The sequence below is a fragment of the Pleurodeles waltl genome, chromosome 3_1 (assembly GCF_031143425.1).
Source record: "Pleurodeles waltl isolate 20211129_DDA chromosome 3_1, aPleWal1.hap1.20221129, whole genome shotgun sequence".
NCBI classification, from domain to species: domain Eukaryota; kingdom Metazoa; phylum Chordata; class Amphibia; order Caudata; family Salamandridae; genus Pleurodeles; species Pleurodeles waltl.
Genome location: NC_090440.1, coordinates 757,180,593 through 757,207,326, shown reverse-complemented (window position 1 = coordinate 757,207,326; position 26,734 = coordinate 757,180,593). Strand labels below are relative to the sequence as shown.

Sequence of the window (26,734 nt, the reverse complement as noted above, 5' to 3'; positions counted from 1 at the left end):
CAACCACCCAGAGACATCCATTTGGCAGGACTCCTACTCGCACACATCCCACCCATACACATATCCAGATTCAGGAGGATGGGCATTCTCCTACATCACTCCTAAAGTGTGGAACAGACTTTACCTCCACATAAGAGCCATCTTCTCTTTCCTTGACTTCCGTGAGAACCTGAAGCCTTGGCTTTTCAATTACCAAGCCTACACCTGAAAACTGTCATATACGCCCTGGTCTTGAGAAAGCTGGACTACAGAAACACCTTTATGTTTGGTATGAATGAAAAACTCGCTCAGCAGAAGGCTGCGGACCGTAAAGAAGATAGTGTACAGATCAGTTTCAACATCCTACATTGCACTCCCATCACACCAGACCTTAACAAGTTCCTTCGGCTCCCCATTCACAAACAAACACAATTTAAACTCCTCACCTCACTTTCAAGCAAATATATAACACTGGCACAGCATTTCTCAACAATCACATCTGCTTTCACAAACCTTCCAGACATCTCTGCTCATCCGGACTCCTACTTGCACAAAACCCATGCATACTGAAAACCAGATCTGGCTGTTATGCCTCCTCCTACATCATTCTTAAAGTGTGGAATGACCTACCGCTACACATAAGAGCCTTCTCCTCACTTTTTATATTCCACAAGAAGTTGAAGACCTGGCTTTTCAGGTGTTGTGGCAAGACTCACCTGCTCAGCACCAGCATACCCTCTTCAGTGACAGTGTGTTCTACAAATTTGCATAATATAACCATAGGCAGGACCACGCACACAACACTGCTTTAGGACTCCCTTGTAGGTGATAGTGCGCTTTACAGATACGCGTAACATAACATTGAGAAATCGTGTGAATTTGGATGGATAAAACATGTGTCACAAATAAAGTGATGAGAACAGAAGTCCAGTCAAGTTTCTAGATCTTCTCTTGCAATCCAGAGTTGCCATACTACAAGGGCATGTTCACCAGGACGTCCCATGAGGAATCCTACTAAGATTTACTTAACCTAAGGATGTATTTCAAAACTATCCCTTGTGCTCCAGATAGTAGTGCTGATGCTGTAACTCTGTGTGCCACTCATGGAACTTGTGATCAGAAATATAGTAGTAGCAGCAATTAAAATGTAGCTGAATTAGCCAATTGTCTCTATGTCAAACAACACACCTTTCTAATTGTAAGTTTTTATTCTGCATCTATAAAGCATGTTATCATGATGTGAAGTCATAGGGTGGAGAAATGGGACCATGCAAAAGAATGTTCAAGAACAAAGAAAACCTTAATAATCACCTTTAGGACAAACACACTAACTTCTTAAACACAATGGGGGTCATTCTGAGATTGGCCGGCAGGGGGCGCCGCCCGCCAAGCGGAAACCGCCAATTGGCCACTCCGCGGTCAAAAGACCGCGGAGGCCATTCTGGCTTTCCCGCTGGGCCGGCGGGCACCCGCCAAGGGACCGCCCGCCGGCCCAGCGGGAAAGGCCCTGCAACCCAGAAGCCGGCTCCGAATGGAGCCGGTGGTGTTGCAGGGGTGCGACGGGTGCAGTTGCACCCGTCGCGATTTTCACTGTCTGCTAAGCAGACAGTGAAAATCATGCTGGGGCCCCCAGGGGCCCCACGACACCCGTTCCCGCCATCCTGTTCCTGGCGGTAAAAACCGCCAGAAACAGGGTGGCGGGAAGGGGGTCGGAATCTCCATGGCGGCGCTGCTTGCAGCGCCGCCATGGAGATTCAGCCAAGACAGGGGAAATCCGGCGGGAAACCGGCGGATACCCTTTTCTGACCGCGGCTTTACCGTCTCTACCCATGCCAAGGATTCCAAACTACTACATTTTGAACACTTTGTGCAGTACCAAAATGACCTGCACAATGCACAAATACTGCACACGGGTTGCTGCCATTGTTGGCAACCCTAAAATAATAAAATCCCTCTACTGCATTGAGATACCATTGTTGGCTCTCAGAAAATACTTTGCATTCCTGGGCTTCATTTAAGGTTACCTGTTACTGCCTGAAAAACCACACCTGGGCACAATTATATTGGTGCAGCTACATCAACTGCCATAACCTTGCTGAAATATGTTTTAATGTAATTTAGTACCACATTGGATTCACTGACCCATCATTACAAGTACATCCTTAGGGCCTGATTTGGATCCACAGAGGCAACGCACCCGAAAAGACTGTCAAGTTGATGGTCAGGGTTCTGACCACCATATTTAAATCTATTGCCATGGCAGAGTGCTTGTTGTTAGAAATTGGGTCTCTAGTGAGCATAAGTATGAACCCTGTCCAAGTAGGGACCACATCCAAGTCAGGATAAGTCACAACACAACACACTCCATATGGTCCCAGAGGGCCAACATGTAGTTGACCACATCCTGGGGGGGTATCCCCTTTTTGACAATGCTTAGAGGTCCTCTGAGAGGGTGGCCACAGTAGAGATTGAAGCGACTGAACACAACTCCTTTTTGTGACACCTCCCTGTAGGCAAAGAGAATGCATGTTATACCACATGCATCCCACATGGACTTCATGTACGTAGACAAGAAGTTTGTGCCTCGGTCAGACACTATCTCTTTGGGGAACCCCACACGGGTAAAGATCCCCATCAAAGTTCTGGTCACCATAGGTGCAGTCACTGTCCTCAGAGAAATTGCCTCTGGGTAGCGCATGGCATGGTTCACCAAGAACAGGCTGAACCTGTTTCCTCGGGCTCTCTTGGGGTCCAATCAACCAATGACATTGATGCCGACCTTTTAAAAGGGGACTGCCAATGAAAGGAAGTGGGATCAGAGAGGCTTTCAGCTTTTTCTCTGACTTCCCACTGGCCTGGCAAGTGAGACAGGACCAGCAGAATGAATCTGAGGATGTCTTCCTTCTGGGCCAATAAAATTGTGCAGCAAGTCTGGTGAAGGTATTGTCTTTCCCTAAATACCTTGCCTTATTATGAGCAACACCCAGTAGGATGGCCAGGTAGCCCTGGGGGACCACCAGCACATGGGCCTTCCCCAGTATCCAGAGTTTTTGGCTCACTGTAGAGGAGATCATTCTTCCAGTAGATTTGGTGATCCCCAGAGGCTTCACCTGCTATATGGGCTGAGGCCTGTAGCCTTAAGCCCTCAAGAGTGGGATACTCTTTCTGTGCTTTGCAGAATTTCTCCTTATAGGGCCTTTCCTCAATTTACCAGCCATCAAGCTCAGGCAGGTCACCCAAGATGGCAATGTCCTCCGTGGTTGGCTCAGCAGCCTCCTCCTCAAGGACCCCATCAACCTCTGCCATGGGAACTTCAGGGACCGGTTTCCCATGCCCCTTGCCCCTCTCCTTGACAGCTTTCTGGGCCATTGTTCCAGGCTCCAGATGCCCTTGACTCCTTTCCTGGGCAGTAATGGACCGTGTGGTCACACAGACCCACTTTGGCAATTCCATTATCTCCAAGTACCTCACTCCAGGTAGTGTGCTCCAGGTCATTGCCTAACAGACAATCTACAGGCATGGCAGGGCTCACAGCAACTTTCACAGTACCAGGGACCCCACCACACACTCAAAGGGAACCAGAGCTACAAGTAGATGGGTGTCACGATTGTCGGCAACTATGACTAGGTGGAATGTATTCAGTAGGACCTGCTCTGCTGACACCAGCTGACACTTGACAGTTGTCATGCTAGCTTCTGTGTCACGCACAGCCTCTACCTATTGCCCATTAATGGTGACCAACTGCCTATACTTAGAAGTATTGGTAGGAATGTGGGCATTTGGCATCACATCTTTATCCCCAGGGACACTAGTGTTACCTCTGTATGCTCCCCAGAGCCAGCTGGGACTATCTTCTCCCTGAGCGCTACACTGACCAACCCAGGTATCTGCCATCTAGTGCGGGCTATGCCCTCTTGGGACTTTTGAAGTCGCTCTTAGAGTGACCAATCTTGGAGCATTTTGTACATTGGAGTATAAACCTCTCTGTCTTATGGTCAAAGAACCCTTTCTTTTTGGGATCATACTGAAACTGGTTGCCATTACTCCCTGGGAATTATTTTGGGGACCTTTAGAGAACTCCTCATTTTTAAGTTTTTCTCTCCCCTCTTTCTTCTGGTAGGAACCCGAATCACCTTTGTGGATACCCCGCCGATACCTTTTTGGACACTCTGGTGCTTTCCCAGAGGTCGCTTCCTCAGCAAGCTTCCTGGGATCAGTCAGCTTACTGTCAACTAGATGCTGACACAACTCTGTAAAACAGATAATGAGCATATGCTCTCTCAAGATTAAACTATACAACCCAACACAGTCATTGACTTTGATGCCCCGCACCCAGCCATTCAGTGCCTTACTGGAGTAATGAATAGAATCTACCCAGTATTGGTTGAGGAGCTTGTGACTGTCCCTGAATCTTTGGTGATACTTCTCAGAGGCAGTCCAAATTTGGCAGTCAAGATGGCTTTCATATGAGTGCACTTGATCTGGTCCCCAACCTCCACTATTAGAAGTGTGTCCCTCTAAAATGTTGGCGTGTGTTTCCACAGACCTACCCCTCCAGTGCTCTTCAGGAACCCCGTGTACCCTCAGTGCAACTTCACAAGCAGAAAATCACTTATCAATGTCATCTCTCACCACATAACTGCATACCAAATCCTTAGGTATACCAACCTTCTTCTCTCCATCAGGTACTGTATGTATGCTGCTACCATCACTGCTGGACTTAGACTGCCTAGCCTTGAGGGTCAGCTCTTTTAGACTCAGTTCATGAGTCAGAAGTAGTTTCTGCTAAGGCTCTTTCAGCTTTCCTCTCCTCTGCCTTCATTTTTAATTTTGCCAACTGCAGCTGGAATTCTCTCTCTTTTCTCCTTTCCTCTTCGGTCAGGCCATGACTGGAGACACTGTTCTCTGTCCTCCCAGGTACCACAAATCCAGGGGTGTAACCCTCAACTGCTGCATTTAGCTCCTCAGAAAATCCATTAACATGATCCCCCAACTCATCAGTCTCTTGAGAGAAGGAATCTGCCCAGGCACTCAGCTCCATTCGATGCTCCAACTTCTTAGTGGCTCCTCGGGCAGGTACTCCTATCCCTGGCTAACTGTGTACTCCCTCAGCTTAACCAGCTCAAACTCCATGGCGGTGGAGTAGGGACTGTACATGTAGCTATTGTATGGTACTGCACAAACACAAGTCCTAGCCTCACCGCTGATCACCAATGTTAGAAACTGGATCGCTAGTTGACATAGGTATGCAAGTATGGACCACAATCCTAGCCAGGATAAGCCACATTCCAAGTCAGGATAAGTCACAATGCAACCTAAATTATCCTGTGCTCAACCTTGAGTAGCTTGGCACAGAGCAGGCAGGCTTAAGTCAGAAGGCAATGTGTACAGTATTTGTGCAATAATAACTCATACAATAACACAGTGAAAACAGCACAAAAACACTCCACACCAGTTTAGAGAAATAGATAGCATTTATCTGAATAAAATAGGACCACAACGACAAAAATCCAATATGCACAGTTCAAGATACCACTTTTTAAAAGTTTAAGTAAGTCTTAATCCATAGGAATTAATGGACATTTTCTTTAGCACAAAGTACCTGGGATGCGTCAAAAATAACAACACTGTGCGCTGCAGAGGAGGTGAGGCTTCTGAAAACAAATAATGATTTTTCACGGGTGGCAGAGATGATGAACAAACGCGCTGTGTTGATGAAACAAAGTGCTGCACCGATTCTACAGACGATGTGTTGGATTTTCAGCCCGAGACAGCTGCTGCATTGATTTTTCTGGTGCAGTGGATCTTCTCCTTTTGGCAAAATCTTTGATGGCCCTGAGGTGTCTTATCAGGAGGCAGTCTGACCAGGCCTTAGAGATCACTTGTGGCGGGAAGGCAAAGCCCTTTAAGCAGAAACAGGGAGCAGCAGGCAACAGGGCAACAAGCAGGAGAGCAGTCCATCCAGAAAAGCAGTCCAGATGTGTCCTTTGGGCAAAACAGTAGTCCTTCTGGCAGAGTCCAGTTGTTGGTTCAAAAGTGTCTACTTTGAAGGAGTCACAGACCCAGTATATACACTTGAATACGCCTCTGAAGTGGGTTTTTGAAGTGCACCAGTTCCACTTTCAACCCAGTCCTGTCTGCCAGGAGATTTGTGGGGGGTTATCAGTCTTTTGTGTGAGGTCAGGCCTCCAGCCTTTGAAGTAAGTGAGAGCCCCCTCTACCCTTCCTGCCCAGGAAGACCCATCAGTATGCAGATGAATGCAGATGCAGCTTAGTGTCCTGTGCTTATGGCTGTCTGGGTGGAATGCATAAGGGGAGCTGCAACCTGCACAGACCAAATGTGGATTGGAAACAGGCTGTAAGGCACAGAGAGCAGTAGTTGCAGAGAAATGTCTACTTTCTAAAAGGGCCATTTCTAAAAGAGTAATGCTAAATTCAAGGAGAATTTCTCACTACTATTCCAATCAAACTAAACATGACAATGCCACTCCATTCAGATCAGAAATTAACACTTAAAAGTATAGAAGGGAATTTCCAATACTAGTCTGTGAGAGATGCAGGCTTCACAGTAGTAAAAAAACTACTTTGGGAGCTTGTCTCTACAAGGACATGTAAAACGTACAAGTATATGCCCAGCTGTTTACTTACATAGCACCCTGCCCTGCGGGCTACATAGGGCCTACCTTAGGGTTGACCTATATGTAATAAAAGGGGAATTTAAGGATAACCAAGTCGAAATGGCAGTGAAACTGCAACCACAGGCCGCGCAATGGCAGGCCTGAGACATGGTTAAGGGGCTACTTAAGAGGGTGCACAATCAGTGCTGCAGGCCCACTAGTAGCATTTAATTTACAGGCCCTGGGCATATACAGTGCACTTTACTAGGGTCTTGCAAGTAAATTAAATTTTCTAATTGGGTATGAACCAATGTTACCATATTTAGAGGAGAAAGCACAAGCACTGTAGCACTGGTTAGCAGTGGTAAAGTGCGCAGAATCCTAAAACCAACAAAAATGAGATCATAAAAATGAAGGGAGATTGGCAAAAAGTTGGGGTTCCCATCCACCCTATTTAAATATAGCACCCACTCCATCTCCCTCCGCCTCAACCAGCCAATCACATCACACATACATGTACTGACTCACACACACAACTCGTAGCACAACATCTCAGGTGCAGGTTCCTGTGCAATGTGCACATGTGGATATAGTCAAAAGGAGTGAATATACCTTTACTTGGCAATGATTACTGATACCACAATGACAGTTGTGTGTGGTAGATATGTGTCATGTACCAGTATGACCCCATCCATGTCCATACAAATATGTTTCTGACATATGGATGTCACAGTAATTCCTAAAGTTATTGTGACATGTAGATGACTGCAGTGGTCCTGTGTCCATATGCAGTGACCACAAAACGTACACAGTCAATGTGGTTTACCTACGTGTCAGTCCGGCGATGAGAGGGTCATGCTTTCTCTATGGTCCAGTGGCAGCATCACCAGAAAGTGCTGTCCAGTTGTGTCCTGTCGGAAACGGAAGCTGAAAGGGGAAAAAATATTTTTGGGCCAACTCAGGTGTGGAGGTCGGACCACCACAGTTGGCTTGGCAGTAAGGCACATCCAAATCTGCTTGGCTGTAAAGGTGGCTGGAGTCCCACAGTCAGCCCCAATTATCAAGGCAGCCATTTAGGCGGCTGGAAATTCTTGGCGGAGTCAGTGGGACTCGGGCACTCTATCACCTATGGGACCAGAAACATCTAAATAGGGCAGGTGGACCCATAAGGCAGTGGTATGTTTTTGATGGAAAACCGGCGGCAGGACCGTTACTGCCAAGATCTAAATCAGGCCCTCATAATCAAATAACATTAATTTATTTCATATAATAAACAACTTTATTTGCAACACGTAAACCTACCACTTGCCCAAAATAAAGTAAAGATGAATAAAATAACATAACATTTAGTGCACATCCTGTGCCATAAAAATTAAGTAACATTAATCACCTTACATCAATTTTTTTTTTCAACCAATTCTATTGTGATTTTGAGCATAAAAAAACGGACACAGTGCTTTTCAGGCAAGGAGTACATCAACAAGCTGGGGAAGGGTGCAACAGTAGTAGCTGTGCAACATGAAGTCCTCATATGAGTTAGATAGGCTGTAGGTTAGAGATATAAGAAACAAGCATATTACAGAACAGGACATCAGCATCAACATCCTAAAGTAGGTGCACCAAAGGCAAGCATATCTCTGCATGTCCATGCCCACACTGAGCGCCAGAACCCCAGGCTCTTCCATCCCCTGAAGATTCACTACCAATGACCTCCGAGCCCTCGACCCCGGGACACCAACAACCACTGCTGATGCACATCCCTGTGTACCACCAGAGGACCACTCTCATGCCGGCACTGTCCCCTCACCTTCAGCACTGAAGCAAACGCGGCAGCACCCGCCACATCGACGGAGACTACCACAACACAACTCCAGTGCATCCTACTTGACGCACATTCACTCAGTAGACACACCACCAAGGTCTGGGACACAATCTCATCCCTCACTCTAGATGTCATCTTCCTCACAGATACCTGGCTAAACTCTGCCTCCACATCAGACATTGCCACCGCCATCCCCAAAGGTTACCTGATTACATACCGGGACCGAACCAACAAACAAGTAAGGGGAATTGCCATCATCTACAGGGGCACCATCCGCTTCATGACATCCCCTGATGACCGGACACCAGAAATGGAACACCTCAACTTCCAATTCCACACAGACGGAAAAAGCACCATCAGAGGCACCGTTTCTTACAGACCACCAGGACCATGCTTCAGCTTCTGCAACGCCATCATCCCACACACAATCGACTCAAAGCACTACATATTTATAGGGGACCTCCACTTCCACCTCTACAACTCCACCCACCTCTTGTAAATCATCACCAACATCAGCCTCAAGTAGCTCATCACCAACCCTATCCACATCGCAGGACACATGCTTGATCTCATCTTCACCACTCACCTGGTCCAACCACTCTAGCATATCCATCACAATCTCAGGACCCACCTACCCAGCACTGTGCCCCCCACATCCACGCGAAGAGACTACAAAAACTTCAGTAGACCAGTGGAGCAACACTCTCTGCTCCCACCTACCATTCTCTACACATAACCCTGAACAAGCAGCAAAGAGCTTCACCCAGTGGATCACAGAATGCACCAACACCATCTCCCCCACCAAAACAGCCATGGTCAAAGTCAAAAGCAAAAGAGCAAGCTGGTTCACAAGGAAATGCACTCCACCAAATGCAACTTTTGACAACTTGAAAGGAAGTGGCGTATCAGCAAAAAAACAGAAGAACACCTTCAGGACCGCTCTAAACCAGTACCACCACCTACTGAAAGAAACCAAGAAAAATACACTAGCAGACTGCATCAAATTCAGCACAAACCACAGCAAAGAACTCTTCACCATCATGAGAGAGTTCACCAATTCCTGCAGCCACTGAGAACGATACCGCTCCTTCCCAGGAACTGTTCAACAACCTTGCAGACTTCTTCCACAACAAGATCTCGGCCATCCACAACATTTTTGAACACCAACCCTCCACTACAGACAGCATGAACCAGCTAACACCCATTACTACAGCCCCTGAACACCTTCTCACCCACTAGGATCTCCTTACTACAGAGGGCACTATCTCCATCATGAACTTCGTGCACTCTGGAGCCTTCATGGACTCTTTCCCCCACCATGTCTTCAAACTCAGAAGCAAGACAATCCACGACGAGCTCAGGAAGGTCATAAATATCTCTATCACTGCGGCCTCCTGCCCAGTGGACTGGAAACATGCTAAGGTGAGAACCTTCCTGAAAATACATCTGCCAATCCAGCTGAATTGAGGAACTACAGGCCCATATCTCTGCTGCCACATCCAATAAAAGTCCTAAAGAAAGTGATCAACCAGCAATTGGCACAACACCTCATTTAACAACTAGAAGACTACAACCTCCTTGACCACTCCCAATTCGTATTTCGAGCTAACCACAGAACTGAGACAGTCCTGATTGCAGCCACAGATGACATCAGAGCCCTCCTTGATGGCGGGAAACAGCAGCACTCCTTTTCCTGGACCTGTCCGCTGTGCTTGACACCGTCTCCCACCACATACTGATCAACGGACTCCACCATATCGGGATTCAAGGAAACCCCCTTAAATGGATCGCCTCATGAGTCACTGGCATAGCCCAAAGGATCCGTCTCCCATCATTCACCTCCGAGCCCAAGAAGATTATCTGTTGAATCCCTGAAGGATTGTCCCTCAGCCCAACCAAAATCTACAATATCTACATGACTCCCCTGGCTGTCACAATCAGGTCACACAGACATCTCCTAGGCCAATGACAAACAGCCCATCTTCTCACTGTCTGAATATCCCTCCACCACAAAAACGTACTTCTAGAGATGCATGATGAACGTAGGGGAGTGGGTGAAGGAAAACTGTCTCATAATCAACACCGAAAAAACAAAAGTCCTCATCTTTTGGAACACCTTTCCATGGACTGAAACATGGTGGCTGACAGAGTTCGTTACACCCCCACTCCAACAGACCATGCCCGCAACATCTGCATCTTCCTGGATAGCAAGCCATCCATAAGAAACAAGTCAACACAGTCTCATCCACCTGCTTCCACATGCTTTGCATGCTCCACAAGTTCTTCAGGTGGCTCCCAGAAAACACTAGAAAGACCGTCACGCAGACCCTCATTAATAGCAGACTGGCCTACGGAAACTGGCTCTAAGTAGGAATCCATGCACGCCTCCTGAAGAGACTTGAGACAATACAGAACTCAGCAGCAAGACTCATACTCGACCTCCCAGAAGAACCCACATTACACTCCATCTCAAGAAACTACACTGGCTCCCGATTCAGAAGAGGTACTAGTTCAATATACTGAGACAAGTCTACAAGGCCTTGCACAGGGAAGGACCAGCATGCATCAACAAATGCCTGACATTTCACCAACCAACCAGATACCTCCGATCAGCTTCCCTCTCTCTCGCAGATACCCCATGGATCAGTCGAGCCAACAGGGGAGGATGCTCCTACTCACACCTGGCAACCACGGCTGGGAACACAGTTCTTGGCCAGGACACTGAGTTAGCAGAGTTGGATGAAGTTCTGCCTGGAGATATTCCATGCTCTCTCTATTTCAAAGTCATTATCAAAGGTGATTCTGAGGGAACATGGAATCCAAGATTCTAAGAATTCAGTGCAAGAATTCAGATTGCGTTCAACAGTCTCAGGGAGATTAAAGATGCACATGTTGCCCCTAAAGTTACAATCCTTAAGCTCCCATAGATCTCTCACTGTTTCTCTAATCTGTAGTATAGTTGCATCCACTGGTTTTTGTCCTGTGGTTTTGGAGTCTTTCAGTGTGCCAATCTAGGATTCCACTGCCAAAAGCTTTCTGGCTAGCCCTTTAAAGTTGTTGCATAGAGCTTGCAGGTCATGGGGCATAGCATCAGTGTTAGTTTTGGTCTCATGCGCCACCTCATGGAGGGAGCCCAGACATTGCAGGATAATATTGATGCTTGGAGTCATGTCTGCTTTGGGTTTGATCTGAGAATTTGGTTAGGGCGTGTACACCTTGGCATGTTTTAGAGTGGCTTTAGTATCCTTGATTTCTTTGCGGTCCTTGGTCCCTTTGCCCCTGTGATCTGCTATTGTAGTGTATCGTAATGTAAAAGGCAACATACTGCTGCGGGGTTTCACCATTCATGCTAAATTGTAGTGATCAACGAGATTAACATGCCGGTGAGAAAGAAGCGATGGAGTCCCAAACACAGTCTCAAAGAGAGTCTCAATCACTGTCTCAAGCAGAAAGTCTCAAACAATTGCTCAAAGACAGACTCAAAGTAGTACAAGATAAATAGTGACCAGCAGTTATTGCATGCTTATGTAAGCCCCAACAATGCTAACTGCCAAAACAAATACAATTTAGTCACTTGCTGGTGATATGATGTTGTCCAGGGTGATTTCTCTGGTATTCATAGACTGATTTCATGCGTAATACTAGGGCACTCAGAAAGCTTGTGGAAACTCTATGTAAGTTGTGATCAAATAGTGTTCTATGTCCACTGGATGTGAGCATGGAGCTTGTCATCTGTATAAAGTTATGGCAGAAGACAAGAGGTAGTATGTAGGTAGATAGATGAGCCACCAAATCACATGCACTATGAGCATCAAAGAGGCAGCGTTCTGTTGAAGATCTTTAAGTACATAGCATTTCTGCAGATTAGAAAGAAATCAGCTTTGTTGCAGAAGCGGTCAGGCCCCTTACTTGTGATACAGTCTTATGGGAAGCAGGATAGCTATGGCAGATGTGCTGCCTCAGGAAAGCAGGTCAGTGGCCAACGAGAGCCTCTTCGAGCAGGCTGGTTAGTCAGTAAGGGGAACATGACCCTGTGGGTGTTTTTACAAGTGTATGGAGCACAGTCACATGCTGTTACATGTTCTGTGACTAGAGGAGCCGAGCGCCGTTGGGTGTCTGTTAGAAATGGGGTTTCTGGTTGGCTAGGTTATGCACCTAAGCCAGGCAGAATCCACCCCCTCTAGTCAGGGCAAGGGAGTTAAACATCGAAGATAACCCCTGCTCACCCCCTTGGTAGCTTGGCACGAGCAGTCAGGCCTAACCCGGAGGCAATGTGTAAAGTGTTTGCACAACACACACAACACATGTGACACACTATCCCCACCACAAAGGAAACACAACACCAAGTTATGTGAAAATATACTGTATTGTACACAACGCAATTATTAGACCAAACATCACATATCAGTAATATCCTGCTACCTTAGCAGTTGTCAGAATGTTACACATTAGCTACTCTGCAAAACCAGCAGTAGTCACATATAACACACAGGTTACTTAGTATTCTGTAACATAAGCTGTAGTCAGCAACATGTTATTACACCAAAGCACTTGTCATAGACATATCATAAACGCCCATATTAGGAACATTATAAAATGTATGGCAAGTCAGAAAAACATATTTGCAAGTCATGCCCATAAAAGGAACATTTGCACACATATATAAATATCATAGAACAGGTAGGCAACATATAAACCACTAAAGTCTCTAAAAAGAACTTTGGCCACATATATTGTCTTGTAGTGGTGCCTGCTTTCGATGTGGGCACCTCCAGTGCCAGTAGAACGAAACATAGGCCCCTAGTGCTCCTCTGCGCCAAACGGGGGCCTCCCAGGAGTTCTGAGGTTGAGGGGGGCAGCACGCACCCCCTCTGTAGTAATGAAGGGCCCCTCCTGGGGCCCACGATCGCTGGGGGCCCCCCAGGACTCAACCGGCCCTCATGAGGGGGGTCCAAAGTCAGCCAACCGATGTATGAAGGAGGGAGGCGCCACGCACCCCTTCTGCTGTAATAAAGGGCCCCTCCTGGGGCCCGTGATCTCCCCAGGCCCCCCATGCCCTTCAATGGCCCTCCAATGGGGGGCAACACAATGCCACTGGCCCACAAGGAGCCACAAAAAGAGACCGGCGGAGCAGGGGGCCTCCGGCGAGGCTTTGGTCTTTAGGAATGTTTTGGGGCTCTGGCGGGCCAGGGGGAGTCTTCCCTCTCCCCCTTGTCCTTCCAAACAAGGAAAAGGGGGCCCAGTGGGGCGAGGAAGCTTCTGATGAAGCCTCCTTCCCCACCCAATGTCTCCTAGAGCAGAGAGGACCACCCGGGCTGTGGTTGTGTGCAGCCCCGAGGCAGGTGCCTGCTTGTGCCCCGGGGGCATTCCTCAGAGCGTACCTCGCCCGAGGCCATGCTAGGAGCGCGCTTGCTCTGGGGCACCAGGGGCAGCGCGTCACTCGCGCTCTTAACAAACAGCCTGGGTTGCGGCAGTGAACACGGAGCACAGCAGTGCACTTTCCCAGAAGTGCTTAGGGCATCATATTAAGCCCGGGTCGCAGCGGTGAACTCCGGCAACAAGCACTTTCAAAGTGCTAACTTCCAAGGAGAAGCAGGCCAATCCACATAAAGCACTTTCCAAAGCGCTGGGGAAAAATCAAGCACTCCTCGTGCTGTAAATGGATGCAGGGGTCAGGGGCCCCAGCACCCTGCTCCTGGGGGACAGAGTTTAGGGAAAAGGCCCACAGGTGAAAGGGCCCCAGCAACAGGCCAGCACAAAGAGGATGCAAGCAAGTGTCAGTTCCTTACAGTGACCAATCAGGTCACAGGTCAGCACAGCAGGAGCAGTCCATGGTGGTTCCCGGTGAGTCCTTCTAGCCTTCTGTGTCCAGTTCCAAAATGTCTCCAAATTATGGGGAAAACTCCCCTGTACTTATACTCAGTTTTTACAGTGTTTTACAATGGAAGGGGAGAGGAGGTTCCAACCAGTTACAACTGGTTCTAGGAGTTCCCCCTCTCTCGTCCAGCACAGGCTCCAAACAACAGCTGGGGGTAAACAACCCTATTGTGTGAGGCCAGGGCACAGCCTTTAAAAAATGTAGGTGTGCCCCCTCTCTCCCTTCTCCCAGCCAAGGAAGACTATTCAGTATGCAGATGCACCTCTGTGACACCTCCACCCTCCCTGTGTACAGGCTCTCTGAAAAGTATGCACAAAGCCCAACTATCACTCTGCCTAGATGTGGATTGGAGTCAAGCTGCAAAACACCGAAGTCATAAGCACAGAGAAATGCTCACTTTCTAGAAGTGGTATTTCTGTAATAGTAATAACAAATACACCTACACCAGTAAGCAGCATTTCTTGCCACCATTTCAACCATACCAAACATGCCTACGCTATCTATCATAAATCAGGCTAGACCCCCTACATATAAAGCAGGGCATTTCTAATGCAATCCTATGAGAAGGCAGCACTCACAGCAGTGAGACACCAAGTTAGGCTGTTCGTCACTACCAGGATAGGCCACAAAACCTGGCACATGTCCTGCCTTCTACATGGCACCCTGCCCATAAGGCTAGCTAGGGCCTACCTTAGGGGTGACTTACATGAGGTAAAAGGGGAGTTCTGGGCCTGGCAAGTATATTTAGATGCCAGGTCCCTGTGGCAGAAAACTGTGCACACAGGCCCTGCGCTAGCATGACTGAGACAGGTTTGAAAGCTACTTAAGTGGGAGGCGCAAGCAGCGCTGCAGGCCCACTAGTAGCATTTAATTTACAGGCCCTGGGTATAGAGATACCACTGTACAAGGGACTTATAGGTAAATTAAATATGCCAATTAGGTATAAGCCAATCATACCAACTTTAGATGGGAGAGCACCGGCACTTTAGCACTGGTCAGCAGTGATAAAGTGCTCAGGGTCCTCGAGCCAACAGCGAGTGGTCAGAAAAAATAGGAGGAATTAGGCAAAAAGTCATTGGATAAACCTGCCACAAGGCCCAGGTCCAACAGTGTCGTATTAGTGAGCACCCAGGAATTGAGGCCCCCAGTGCCTCCAGTGAGCACTCCATGACTGGCAGCAATCTATGAGGAAAAAGCATGAAACCTCCCCTCGGAGCAAGCCCCTTTCCCTCAGGCCATCAGTAAATCCCTGGGATGTGGTGTAGTTGTGCCATGGTGCTTTGGGAGAGTTTACCTGATGCAATGTTAATGGCTGCCATCTTTGGTCTGCCGCTCAGGAAGAGGCTAATGAGGTGAGAGCGGCAGAATTTTCCATACCAGAGGGTGTTGGAATGATGTAGGGACAGGACTAGAGAGCTCCCGACTATCTCCTCCAAAACACAAACTTTAACCCTTTTACTTTAATGATTTACAACAAATTATGAACCCTGGCACTTCGTTTTTAAATAGCATTTTTAATTACATTAAATATGTTACAAAACTCTGATGTTCAATGTATCCCATTTATAGTAAATGTCGTTACATTAAATGAAATTAAAATAAACATTTTTTTACCAGAACCTAAATATAACACCAAGCATAAATCAAATGTTAAATCCTAAATACTTAATCAACTAAATTTTTTTTAATTGTTATCTCTAAATCTAACATTTAAATAATGTATATTAATATTCCATTAAAAACATTACCCTAATCATAACTGTGATGGTTAAATAGATAAAAATTAAGTTATTTTTTTATTAAAACTGAATTAATATAAGTGAAGTTGAATAACATCAATCAATCAATCCGTTTTTGTAAAGCGCGGCTACTCACCCGTGAGGGTCTCAAGGTGCATCAAATTAAATTAGCGTAATTTGCATTCACATTACCTTGAATTAAATAGTTTAACCTTACTCTTATAATTAGAATTTTCTTTAAATTAATGTTAATATGTAATCTTATCACTAACACTGAATTTGAATTAACTTTCATTAAATTAAATTAGTATAATTAGCTTTACATTGAATTTAAATAAATGTTTCACCCTTAGTCAATATTAAATAGCATTCATTAATACATTTTGAGAAAGTCACCTTATGTCTAGCTTTTTTTATAATCGAAATTAAAACCAATTAAATTGCCTCTCTTTTACTTTATTATTTTTACCTTTAATGATGTACTGAGATAGTGGACACATCAATGTAGTGGACTTGAAGAGATTCATTGAGCAAGAGATCCATTGATGTAGTGCAAATTATGTAGAGTGGGATTACCTACAGGTGCTTATCAATCACAAATAAATGAAGAAGAAAAGTAGTGGACTTAGAGAAAGTGGAAAGGTAAAATGTGACAAATAGCAAGAAAAGCACAGGGACATTTGCAGCACCTGGAAGAAGGCATTCTTGCTCCTGTTACAAGAGGAAGATATATTATTCCTCTGAGTAGTCAGTTTTGAGATCAACCTAGATTTTGCCAGAGGTGTCATTGGTATAAAAAAGACAGAAGAGTTCCTCAAGGATGGATCAGAGTCAAGCCAATTGGCCGGGGAGGAGGTACAGAATTTGGGCACAATGTGATGGGACAGAACAGCTTAAGTTGTCTTCTTAATATGACTTAGGGCCTGATTTAGATATTGGAGGATGGGTTACTTACTCACACCGGTGATGGATAGCTCGTCTGCCTAAATCTAAATCCCGTAGGAAATAATGGGATTTACAATTTGGCAGACGGCATTTCCATCACCATTGTGACAGAGTAACCCATCTGCCACTACCAAAATAGGCCTTCAGTCATAGACTAGTGCCAAACTGCTCCAATTCTTTGGGCCACGTGTACTGAGGGTATTTCATCATATTCGTTCTTATTGAAAGGCTTAATAGTGATGTTTACAGGCTTGTAGTTTTGACAGGTATCTTGGACCTTGCGACCAATAACCTCAGTAAGTAATACAAAGCAATACAAAGCATCTTGAAGGTTCCCTCTGTTTAACAAGTAGCCAATGGAAGTGTCAAAAGGCAGGAGTGATTTATTCTGTCATTTTCAGGCGTAATACCGGCTTGCTGCTTGGAATGCTCCAATTTAAGTTGGTGATGTATGCTCTTTTTCTCAAAGCCTACGCAAATTCTATTGCAATGATCTCTGCAGGACAGTATTAGTGGACAAACAATATTAATTTTAATGAGAAATGGTAACAAAGAGGTGATTTTCCAGAACATATGCTATATGGCTCTTCTATTAATTTTGGAGTGAATTAGACTGAAGGCTCAAAACTGAATCACAGGGCCCTGATTTACTAATGCTTTGCAATGTATTTCTGTAACATTTTTAATGCAAATCTGAAGCAAAGTGTATTGCTAGTATTTACTATCCAACGCAAATCAAGATTTGCGTTGGATAGTTTCCCAAAGCAAAGAAGCAGGACAAGCTGCTTTGCGTTTCTTTACTTCAGGGGGGGAGGGCATTCCAATTAATTTCAATGCAACCACCAATGGTTTTGACACAAATAGCTACCTTCAAACATTCATAGCAGGGATTTGCACCAAAATCTTACTTCTACTTGAGGCAGGCCTAACGAGGAAAAATATTCAATATATATCTGGAGCACAACATATACCAAATTCCATACTAATTAACAAATACTGCAATTAAGTATTGTTAGCCTTGGCATCCTAGGCGCGGTCTCCCCTAACTTTTCACCTCTGTTTCCCAGGTTGTTGATGTGTGCTGGACTCCTTTTTTTGCTGTTTTTTTTACTCTGGGCACTTTACCATGGTTATCCAGTGCTAAAGTGCAAGGGCTTGCTCCTAAGTAAAATGTATGTGTAATTGGATTTCCATGATTGGCATATTTGATGCACTGGTACGTCCCTAGTACAATGCACTAGAGGTACCCAGAGCCTGCAAATCAAATGCTACTAGTGGGCCTGCATCACTGGTTGTGCCACCCACATTAGTAGCCCTGTAAACATGCCTCAGACCTGCCACTGCAGTGTCTGTGTGTGCAGTTTGTAAACTGCCAATTTGACTTGGCAAGTGTACCCACTTGCCCGGCCTAAACTGTCCCTTTTCTTACATGTAAGACACCCCTAAGGTAGGCTCTAGGTAGCCCCATGGGCAGGGTGCAGTGGATGTTTAAGGAAGGACATATACTAATGTGTTTTATATGTCCTGACAGTGAAATACTGCCAAATTTGTTTTTCACTGTTGTAAGGCCTATCCCTCTCATAGGTTAACTTGGGGGCTACCTTTAGATATGATTAAAGTGTAGATTCCCTTTGGGAGCAGATGGACATGTGGAGTTTGGGGTCTCTGAACTCACAATTTAAAAATACATCTTTTAGTAAAGTTGGTTTGAGATTGTATGTTTGAAAATGCCACTTTTAGAAAGTAGGTGTTTTCTTGCTTAAACTTTTCTGTGACTCTGCCTGTTTGTGGATTACCTGTCTGGGTCAGTTTGACAGTTGAGATGTGTGCACCTCTCTCTAGACAGTGACACAAAGGGAGCTGGGGTGTAGCCTGCATATCCTGATGAGCCATCTGTGCTAGGAGGGAGGGGCCACTTACACCTGAAAGGGCTGTGCCGGCCCTCACACAATGCAGTCTCCAACCCCCTGGTGTGGGTCTGGTGCCTGGCCTGGGCAAGGCAGGATTTTACGAACAAGAGAGACTTTCCTTCTAAGTAGGTCTACATCAAAGGCAGAACTGGGAATAAGAAGGGCACCCAAGCCCCTGAAAATTAGATCACTTCTGGAAATCAAGAGGAACCTCTGCCAGGAGAAGAGCTGAAGAGCTGAAGAGAAGTGCTGCCCTGTCTGTGACTGTGCTTTGTGGAGCTATCCTGCAGTTCCTGCTTCTGCCTGTGCAAAGGGACAAAGACTGGACGATGTTGTGCATTCCTGCTTGTGAAGAAATCTCCAAGGGCTTGTCCTGAGCTTGCCTCCTGTTGTTGAAGTCTCAGGGCCATCAGGGACTTCCCCTTCCAGCACCTGGACTCTCTGCTGAGACTCCTGCCCTGCCAAGTGGTGCCCTATCCAGTTCCTGGGCCCTTGAAAGGTGAAGCTGGCAGACCAAGACTAAAAATCCACGCACAGACCTTCGTGAAGGGAAAATTTTGGCGCACCTTCCAAGACGCGGCTGAGAAATGGCGCACCGCCGGCTTCGCAGCTAAAACCTACGCTCCACCTGCATCGTGGCTGGAAGATCGATGCATGCGGCTGGAGAAACGATGTGCAACACCCACTAACGGAGGCTAATAACATCGCAACCCACATAGCGCGGTTTTGCTGATACCTTGTGGCACGATTTTGGCCGCAAACCTCGCTGGGCGTGGAAAAACTATGCAAAGCCTGCCCAGACCCGAGATGCCTGTCCGGATCGACGCATTGCTCTCCTGCGGAGAGGAAAAACGACGCACGTCAACCCGACCGGAGGAGGAACGACACGCGGTCCTGCTTGAGAGTGAGAAATTGACGCATCACTGGCCTTTTCTGGCGCAAACCTGTGGGGTGTTATTTTGACACAACCCAGGTACTTTTTCACGCTAACAGTGTTAGCACTGTTTTCTAAAGGATTTAAGACTCTTTTTGCTTTTTAATTAATAACTTGACTTTTGTATATTGGATTTTAGTCATTTTGGTCTTGTTTTGTTTAGATAAATATTTCCTATTTTTCTAAACATGTGTTGTGTCATTTTGTTGTGTTTTTACTGAGTTACTGTGTGTGTGTTGGTACAAATACTTTACACCTAGCCTCTGAAGTTAAGCCTGCCGGCTTATGCCAAGCTGCCAAGGGGGTGAGCGGTAGTTAACTGAGGGTGATTCTCCTTTACCCTGACTAGAGTGAGGGTCCTTGCTCGGACAGGGGGTAACCTGACTGCCAACAAAAGACCCCTTTTCTAACAAGTATTATATGGAAAACATTAAGTTTATTTTTCATACAAAGCTTCATTTAATATATTTAATATATGCTATCCTATTAGTACAAATACAAATCTTAAAAATGGCCAATACATTTCACATCTGGGAAGTGAATGTTATGAATTTAATGTTCAATCCAAGAACATGTGTTTAGTCTCATCCAAGACTTCCTCAAGGATTCCAAAATATGCAAGAACTTATATTCTTAAATGCATTCCAGATATGATAGTCATCCGATAATAAACAATTAATCAATGTAGCGCAAACAAAACAAAGAGATGCAACTAACTTTGTATCAATGCACTACACTGTAGAAAACATCCAACATATATGTATATAAGTGTGACCAAGTGTAAATAAAGACCCATAAACCGTTTGGTAAGGCATAAATATCCCCGGTGTCTGGATCCACGACTGGGAAACACTCACGCTGACCAAAGTGTGCAAGCGCTTGACCAATGCATTCCATGAATGTTTCGTAAATCTGGGACCTGCATTGCGTGAAAGAGAGAGCGGTACTGCACCATATCTATTAAGATATGTTGCAGTTTTCAAGGGTTGCTCGGCTAAGTAGTTCAGGGGCAACTATAAAGGTAGTTTCTTTGGTTTCAGATATCTAAAAAGTAATGTTTCTGTTTTTGAGGAAGAGGCAGTTTTCCATATCCTTTCATGATTGTTAGGTATGAGATAATTACACTTCCATTCTATCTGCACCTAAACAGATGATTATTTTAGTGTCATTGGCATTGGTTTAGAATTATATTTTGAATTTATTGATAACATAAAAAGCGTAAATGGGCAATAAAACATGAAGGAGATCCATGGCGGACCCTGTGTGGTATACCATAGTTAACCGTCTTTGAACTGTCCTAGTCATACTTGCTGTGTGTGACTCGGAGTAATGCTTTAATGCATACAATGGCAAGCACATTAATCCGTATATAATTTTTACGGTTGAAGACTAGGATGTTGTGGGCGCATTGTAATATGCTCCTGGGAAGTCTAAGCTTACTAAGATAAAAGGTTGGTTGTCCTAAAGGGCTCTCCGTATCACCTAAAGTGCTCCAGGAGTACATATTCTATGCTTCTAGTTGATTTAAATCCTATTTGGTGGTCATGCAAAAGGAACTGTTTTTCAATATTTATTTAACCTTCATTTCTATGACCAGAGGATTGAAAAATATTTGTATCACAGAGATTCACTCAAAACAAACTCACAGTTGAGACATTTCAAAAGGATCAACTTCCAAACATACCTGAGATTATCTGAAACTTCCCATCTTCCAATTACTTATGTAAAGAAGCAATTATGGGTGATTGATTTGCAGTGAGGAAGCACATTGTAAGATGTTATCGGCCCCAAAATTATGCCAAAATATCCAAGTGTGTGCTAGTGCTGTGACTGTGGTACAGCTGTCTATCCCTATCTTTGTGTATCCAAATAACGCCCTCTAGTGATCACCATACCAAAGCTTGACCCAGGAAGACCTGAGATGTTCCTGGTTCCATCTTGGACAGTTCCTCCAAGACTCTGCACAGTGTGAATTTGAGTATTTTATTTTGTCCAGGAACAACAGCCCTTCACTCGATTTTGATGACTTCATTACTGTCACCACCACCCTTGCTTTCTTTAGCTCTTCATAAATGCAATATAGTGTTCTGTGGATGCAGAATAAGCTGCCACACCTTAATGAGGATGGTACACATTCAAATTGATTGCTTCTAATATTTTAAATTTTAAAACCCCCAAAACATATTTCCTTTAACACTTTCACGGGCTCATGCAAAGTAGAGTCAAAAACATATAACATGCTGACTCCTACTATTTTCTGCACTGTGGCTGAACTGAACTTTAGAAGATCCTTCAGTATTAACAGAACATCATTGTTGAATACTAGAAGCTTGTGTTCCACTTCCCTAAATGTGATTCTTATTATGCATGCTGCTATTACTAAAAAGGCATTCAGCAAATGATTCCATACTTGTTGCAAACACTAACATTTAGAAGGCACCCTAAGAAGTCCAACTTCTTACTACAGTTTCCTTTGAAGAGAGCCTGAATAGCAGTATTCCTACTATGGCCATCAGAAAGCTAGTCTTCACCAGATTTATGTTTAGTGAGTTGGTAACCTAGTCTAAATTTCATAAATGACTGTCTTCTGAAAAACCTAACTTACCCATTGCTGTAATCATGATTGTTGGTGTCATGAAAATGTAGTTTCTGCCCTCCTGTCATTGATCTTCTGGAAAACATCAATGAGCCTTCTGATATAATTAAATATTAGCTGGCCTTTCATAAAATCTACTAGTTACCCTCAAGTGGCGATCCACGCATGAGGCAGTTCTTTTAGTGAAATGCTTATCATCCATATGAGGCTAAAAGCCAGAAATAGCCCATTGCTTTTGCTCAGCTATGTTAGGACATTTGTATTTCCTTCCACCTTAGTTGCTCATAACAATGCCATTCTCATAAAAGAGTTAAATAGCTCAAGCAACGTGTCTGCCAATGTTGTCTCAACAGCATTGTATACTAAATAGGTACAGAATAACTGTATGTATTTCTATTATATTTGTAAAGGCTATCCTTTTTAGATAACCTTCTCTCTCTGTCTATGTAGAAGCCCTGATACAATTTGGAAACTACCTCAGATGTTCTTAGTATTCCTTATTCACTCTAATCCCTTTTATGTTTCAGTATGCATTTTCTCTTTTGGTGTTTGGCTAAGTCCCTTTGTGACCCGCTTATCTGCTCTGCTGCCTTTTTTTTAAATAAAATGTCTGTTACAATGCACACTGGGCCGTATCATACAACTAAGTAGGCTATTTTATTAGCGTTTAATGCACAACGTTTCCTAGAGGTATTGCCTGCTGGGATTGACTGTATGTTCGATGTCGAATTCTTCAAGCTTCTAACCTATCCTCCAAAAAGGTTCTCTCATTCTATTGAAAAGTACTGTACAACCTTGCCCCTTTAACTATTACCTTCAACACATTCCAAGTGTCCAATTTTCACTTTCCAGTAAGCATGAACCTCAGGGTTTCTGCCAACGTGGTTTCACTCTAAATCACTACAGGCCAAATTAGCAAAGATATTGCTGAATTTTCAGGACTAAGTTCCACCTACCCACATTTTTAAATTGATGAAACCAGACACTGAAAGCAGAATTACACCACCTCCGCTCAGGAAGCTACTGAAAACCGAACCCCAGAGGCTGGACATTTGATGAAAACCTGTATTACCAAGGGTTACAATTGTGGGGTACTGAAGGCTCATATAGCTCCAATTCAATTGGACTTTAAGTACCATGGACTTTGTTGGTAGTTCTGTGAGGTGTGGTACCAGTACCAGATTATATTTTAAATACTGGTCCGCAACTTATCGTCTGTGAGGTATTGACTTGCACAATATCTCCAAGGTAAGGAGATGTGTAGTAAGAATAGTAAATCTACTGTCCCCCTTGTATGCGTATATTGATAATATTTCCCAAGCTCTTGGCTGACAGCTCTATAATCCTGAGATGTCTGCAAGGAGACATGGGGCTCTTTACGAAAATCCAAGTGAACCAACATAAAAAACATGGTACTAGTAGTAATAATGATATCTTTATTACTTATAAAATCATTTATTAAACAATTTCAAACAGGGCACAAAATATTTCACTAATGGACTAATCCGGAGCAGTATCCTGAGTAAACCTAATCTTCAAAGCAACAAGGAGGGCAGGTTATTCAAGTAGGCTGGGGAAATACAGAACACCTGTAAAGCTAAATTAGCCTAACATCCACTCTTGGCACTGAGATGCAGGTGAGTTGGGAGAGGGGGTGAGCAATGCATCTAAATCTCCACTTGTGTAGGGTCAATTTAAGCTTACAGCTGTGGTCAACTTCAAGTGTCATGGTAAAAACACCCTTTTTTTAAAAAAAAGGCAAAAAATATATAGTAATAAAACGCAAATTGTTGTAAACTCACCGGGCCGAAGAGGTTGGTTCAGTGATTTGGCGGTGCATACGAGTGTACTGAACACAATTCCCCTTCACTCCAGTCTCTGCCTCCAATGGTATGTCAGGAGAAGTGTGACTTATTTTCATGGATGACTCTGGGTACAGAGATGATTTTCTCAAATAGTCATCACTGTATTCATGATCATTGGCGTCAGCATCAGTGTAGTTTAACTGCTCATGAGTGTTCTCTTTGCCCCAGAAGGAAAATCCTCGATCTCGAAAGGGGATCCAGCAAAGCTTCCAGGACACAAACAACGAAACACCAAACAGGGCAAGTCCACAGGCTGAGACCACCAGAGAAAGCAGACTCACTGAAACATCTGGAAAAAAAATGAACACATCAGCATTACACTTTCAGATGCTTTATACAAAAATCAATGCAGAGAATGATTCTTTGCAGAATGCTGGCAAAACATGCAACAGACTCTCACATGCATTCAAATATGGTTGTTGTGCTTTTCTCTAGAGTATATGAAATGAGCCAAAGCAATGTTTATTAGGAGCCGGTCGTTGCAGCGGGGGCCCTCTGGCACTGCTTTTTTGGGGTCTGTCACTTATTTTTCCTCAACAGTCATTGACCCAGAGCAAGAGAGAGAATGTCACACAAGGGTAAAGGAGAAGGATAAGAAAGACAGGACAACATGAAAAATTAGGAATGAACAATAAACTGCAAGAATAAGGTAAATGAGCTGGGAGTGTCTGGTAATGGTTTCAAGAGGCATGAGATGGAATCAACAGTATGTAGCAGTGATACTCAAGTACCCCGACCTTGGACAGCACTGGACCTGGGCAAAACTTTGGGCCCAAACACTAAGGGGCCTATTTAAGAGCCCCTAACGCCACCTAAGCACCACAATAGCTTCATTTTTATGATGCTAAGGCGGCGCTAAAGTGACATTTTCCACGCACCACATTTACAGAATGGCGCAGTGCATGCATTCCTCACTTCGTAAACTCTTGTGCCACATTATGCCTGTGCCTGGTAGGATACCCTCAAAAATGGCGCAGTGAAATTTAACAGATTTAACTGCGCCATTTTTGGCATCATTTTTAACGTCTGCTCAGAGCCTCCTTGCACTTTGCTACAGTAGCATCAACATTTTTTACACTAGTGTAGCAAAGTGCCACCATGGGGTCAATTTTTTAAATGCTATTATGCTAACGACCACCCTGGTGCACCGTATCATAAATATGGCACAACCATGGTGTTGTTAGGTGCCAGTAGGGGGGGACGCAGAAAAAGTGGCACATCACCTCTGATGCACCACTTTTTCTTAAATATGGGCCTAAATCTTTTAAAATTAAGCACAGCACTGAAGATTCAAAAACTGAACCTTATGTAGCTCTTTTGTGATGCTACAGATCACTCTTCTATTGGTGATGAGCTGTTCTCAGATAATGTCTTGTTTTGCCTGTGCATTGATAAAGAGACTTTTACTTATTGGTAGATGCTTCTTAAGGGTGGCTTTTAAGTATCAGCGCCGTGTGATGCTAACAATTATGAAGAAAGCTTCAACTCTGATAAAGTGAAAGAGGCCTGCACAGACTAGACTCTTGACTTTTTTTTTTGGGACATACTTTACCTTACCTGTCCTAACAAAATGTTATTTGCAGCAAGTATATGCCTGGGCCACATACAGAGCTCCCGATCTACAGAACTGTTAGCACAGGAACGTTCAGTTTACACATACACAAGTAGCCATGCTTTATTTTAAAGCTAGTTTTGCTGTTCTCAAACCGTAATTTTACATTTGAAATCAAACTACAACATATTTTAGTGTGAGAAAATCTGCTACTAGAGTTGGGGTCTGAGATTTGCTCCCTAAAAATGTGAAGACTGTCTCTTGCCCAGAGCGGGAGTAAATCCATTTTTGATGTGGGAATGTTAGCTACATATTCCTCAAATTTGTGTGCAGGGTGTTGGGGGTCAAGTGGAAGAAATTTCCTTCGATGAAAAAAATATTTTTCCTTTGAAGAAAACAAATTGCCAAATTAAATTGCATTCTGGCAAGATATTTTCACGAGTGCGATTGTACACCATGCTCAAGTACAAAGTGAACAGGAATTCTCCAATGTGTTTCTTACCTATTCTTTGGAACCTGCATCTTCCTAGGGTCAACTTTAGGAACCTTTCTAAACCCCTAAACAAATAGAAATTTATTTTACAGGTACAGAAGTAAATCGCCATTTTTATGTCAATGGGGCACAAAGTGCTGTGTAACAAGATTGAGGAAGGTGCGATGGAAGAATAATAACACTGTACAACCTGGCTAACTAGGGGCCTATTTAAATTATACTTATCTGTGTTAACGTCCTGCGATAAATAACATTTGTGCTAAAAAGTCGGTACGATTTACACCCAATTTACACACTTGTGAAATCAAAGGGGATTACCTATTCAAATTTGAAGGCACTCATTTTGTGTATATTATTTCAGTTTGCATGCAGGTTTGCACAAGCAATTATTTAACGACGTATAG

General features: G+C 44.4%; 1 protein-coding gene across 2 annotated transcripts in view; it reads right to left on the bottom strand.

The window, feature by feature from the left end:
• Positions 1-26,734, bottom strand: part of SYT9 (synaptotagmin 9) — an 893,131-nt gene that overhangs the window by 597,736 nt on the left and 268,661 nt on the right. For both annotated transcript variants that reach the window (XM_069223540.1, XM_069223541.1), the window contains exon 2: positions 24,223-24,574. In XM_069223540.1, coding sequence (XP_069079641.1) covers positions 24,223-24,574 — 352 coding nt within the window. The remainder of the gene's footprint in view (positions 1-24,222; positions 24,575-26,734) is intronic.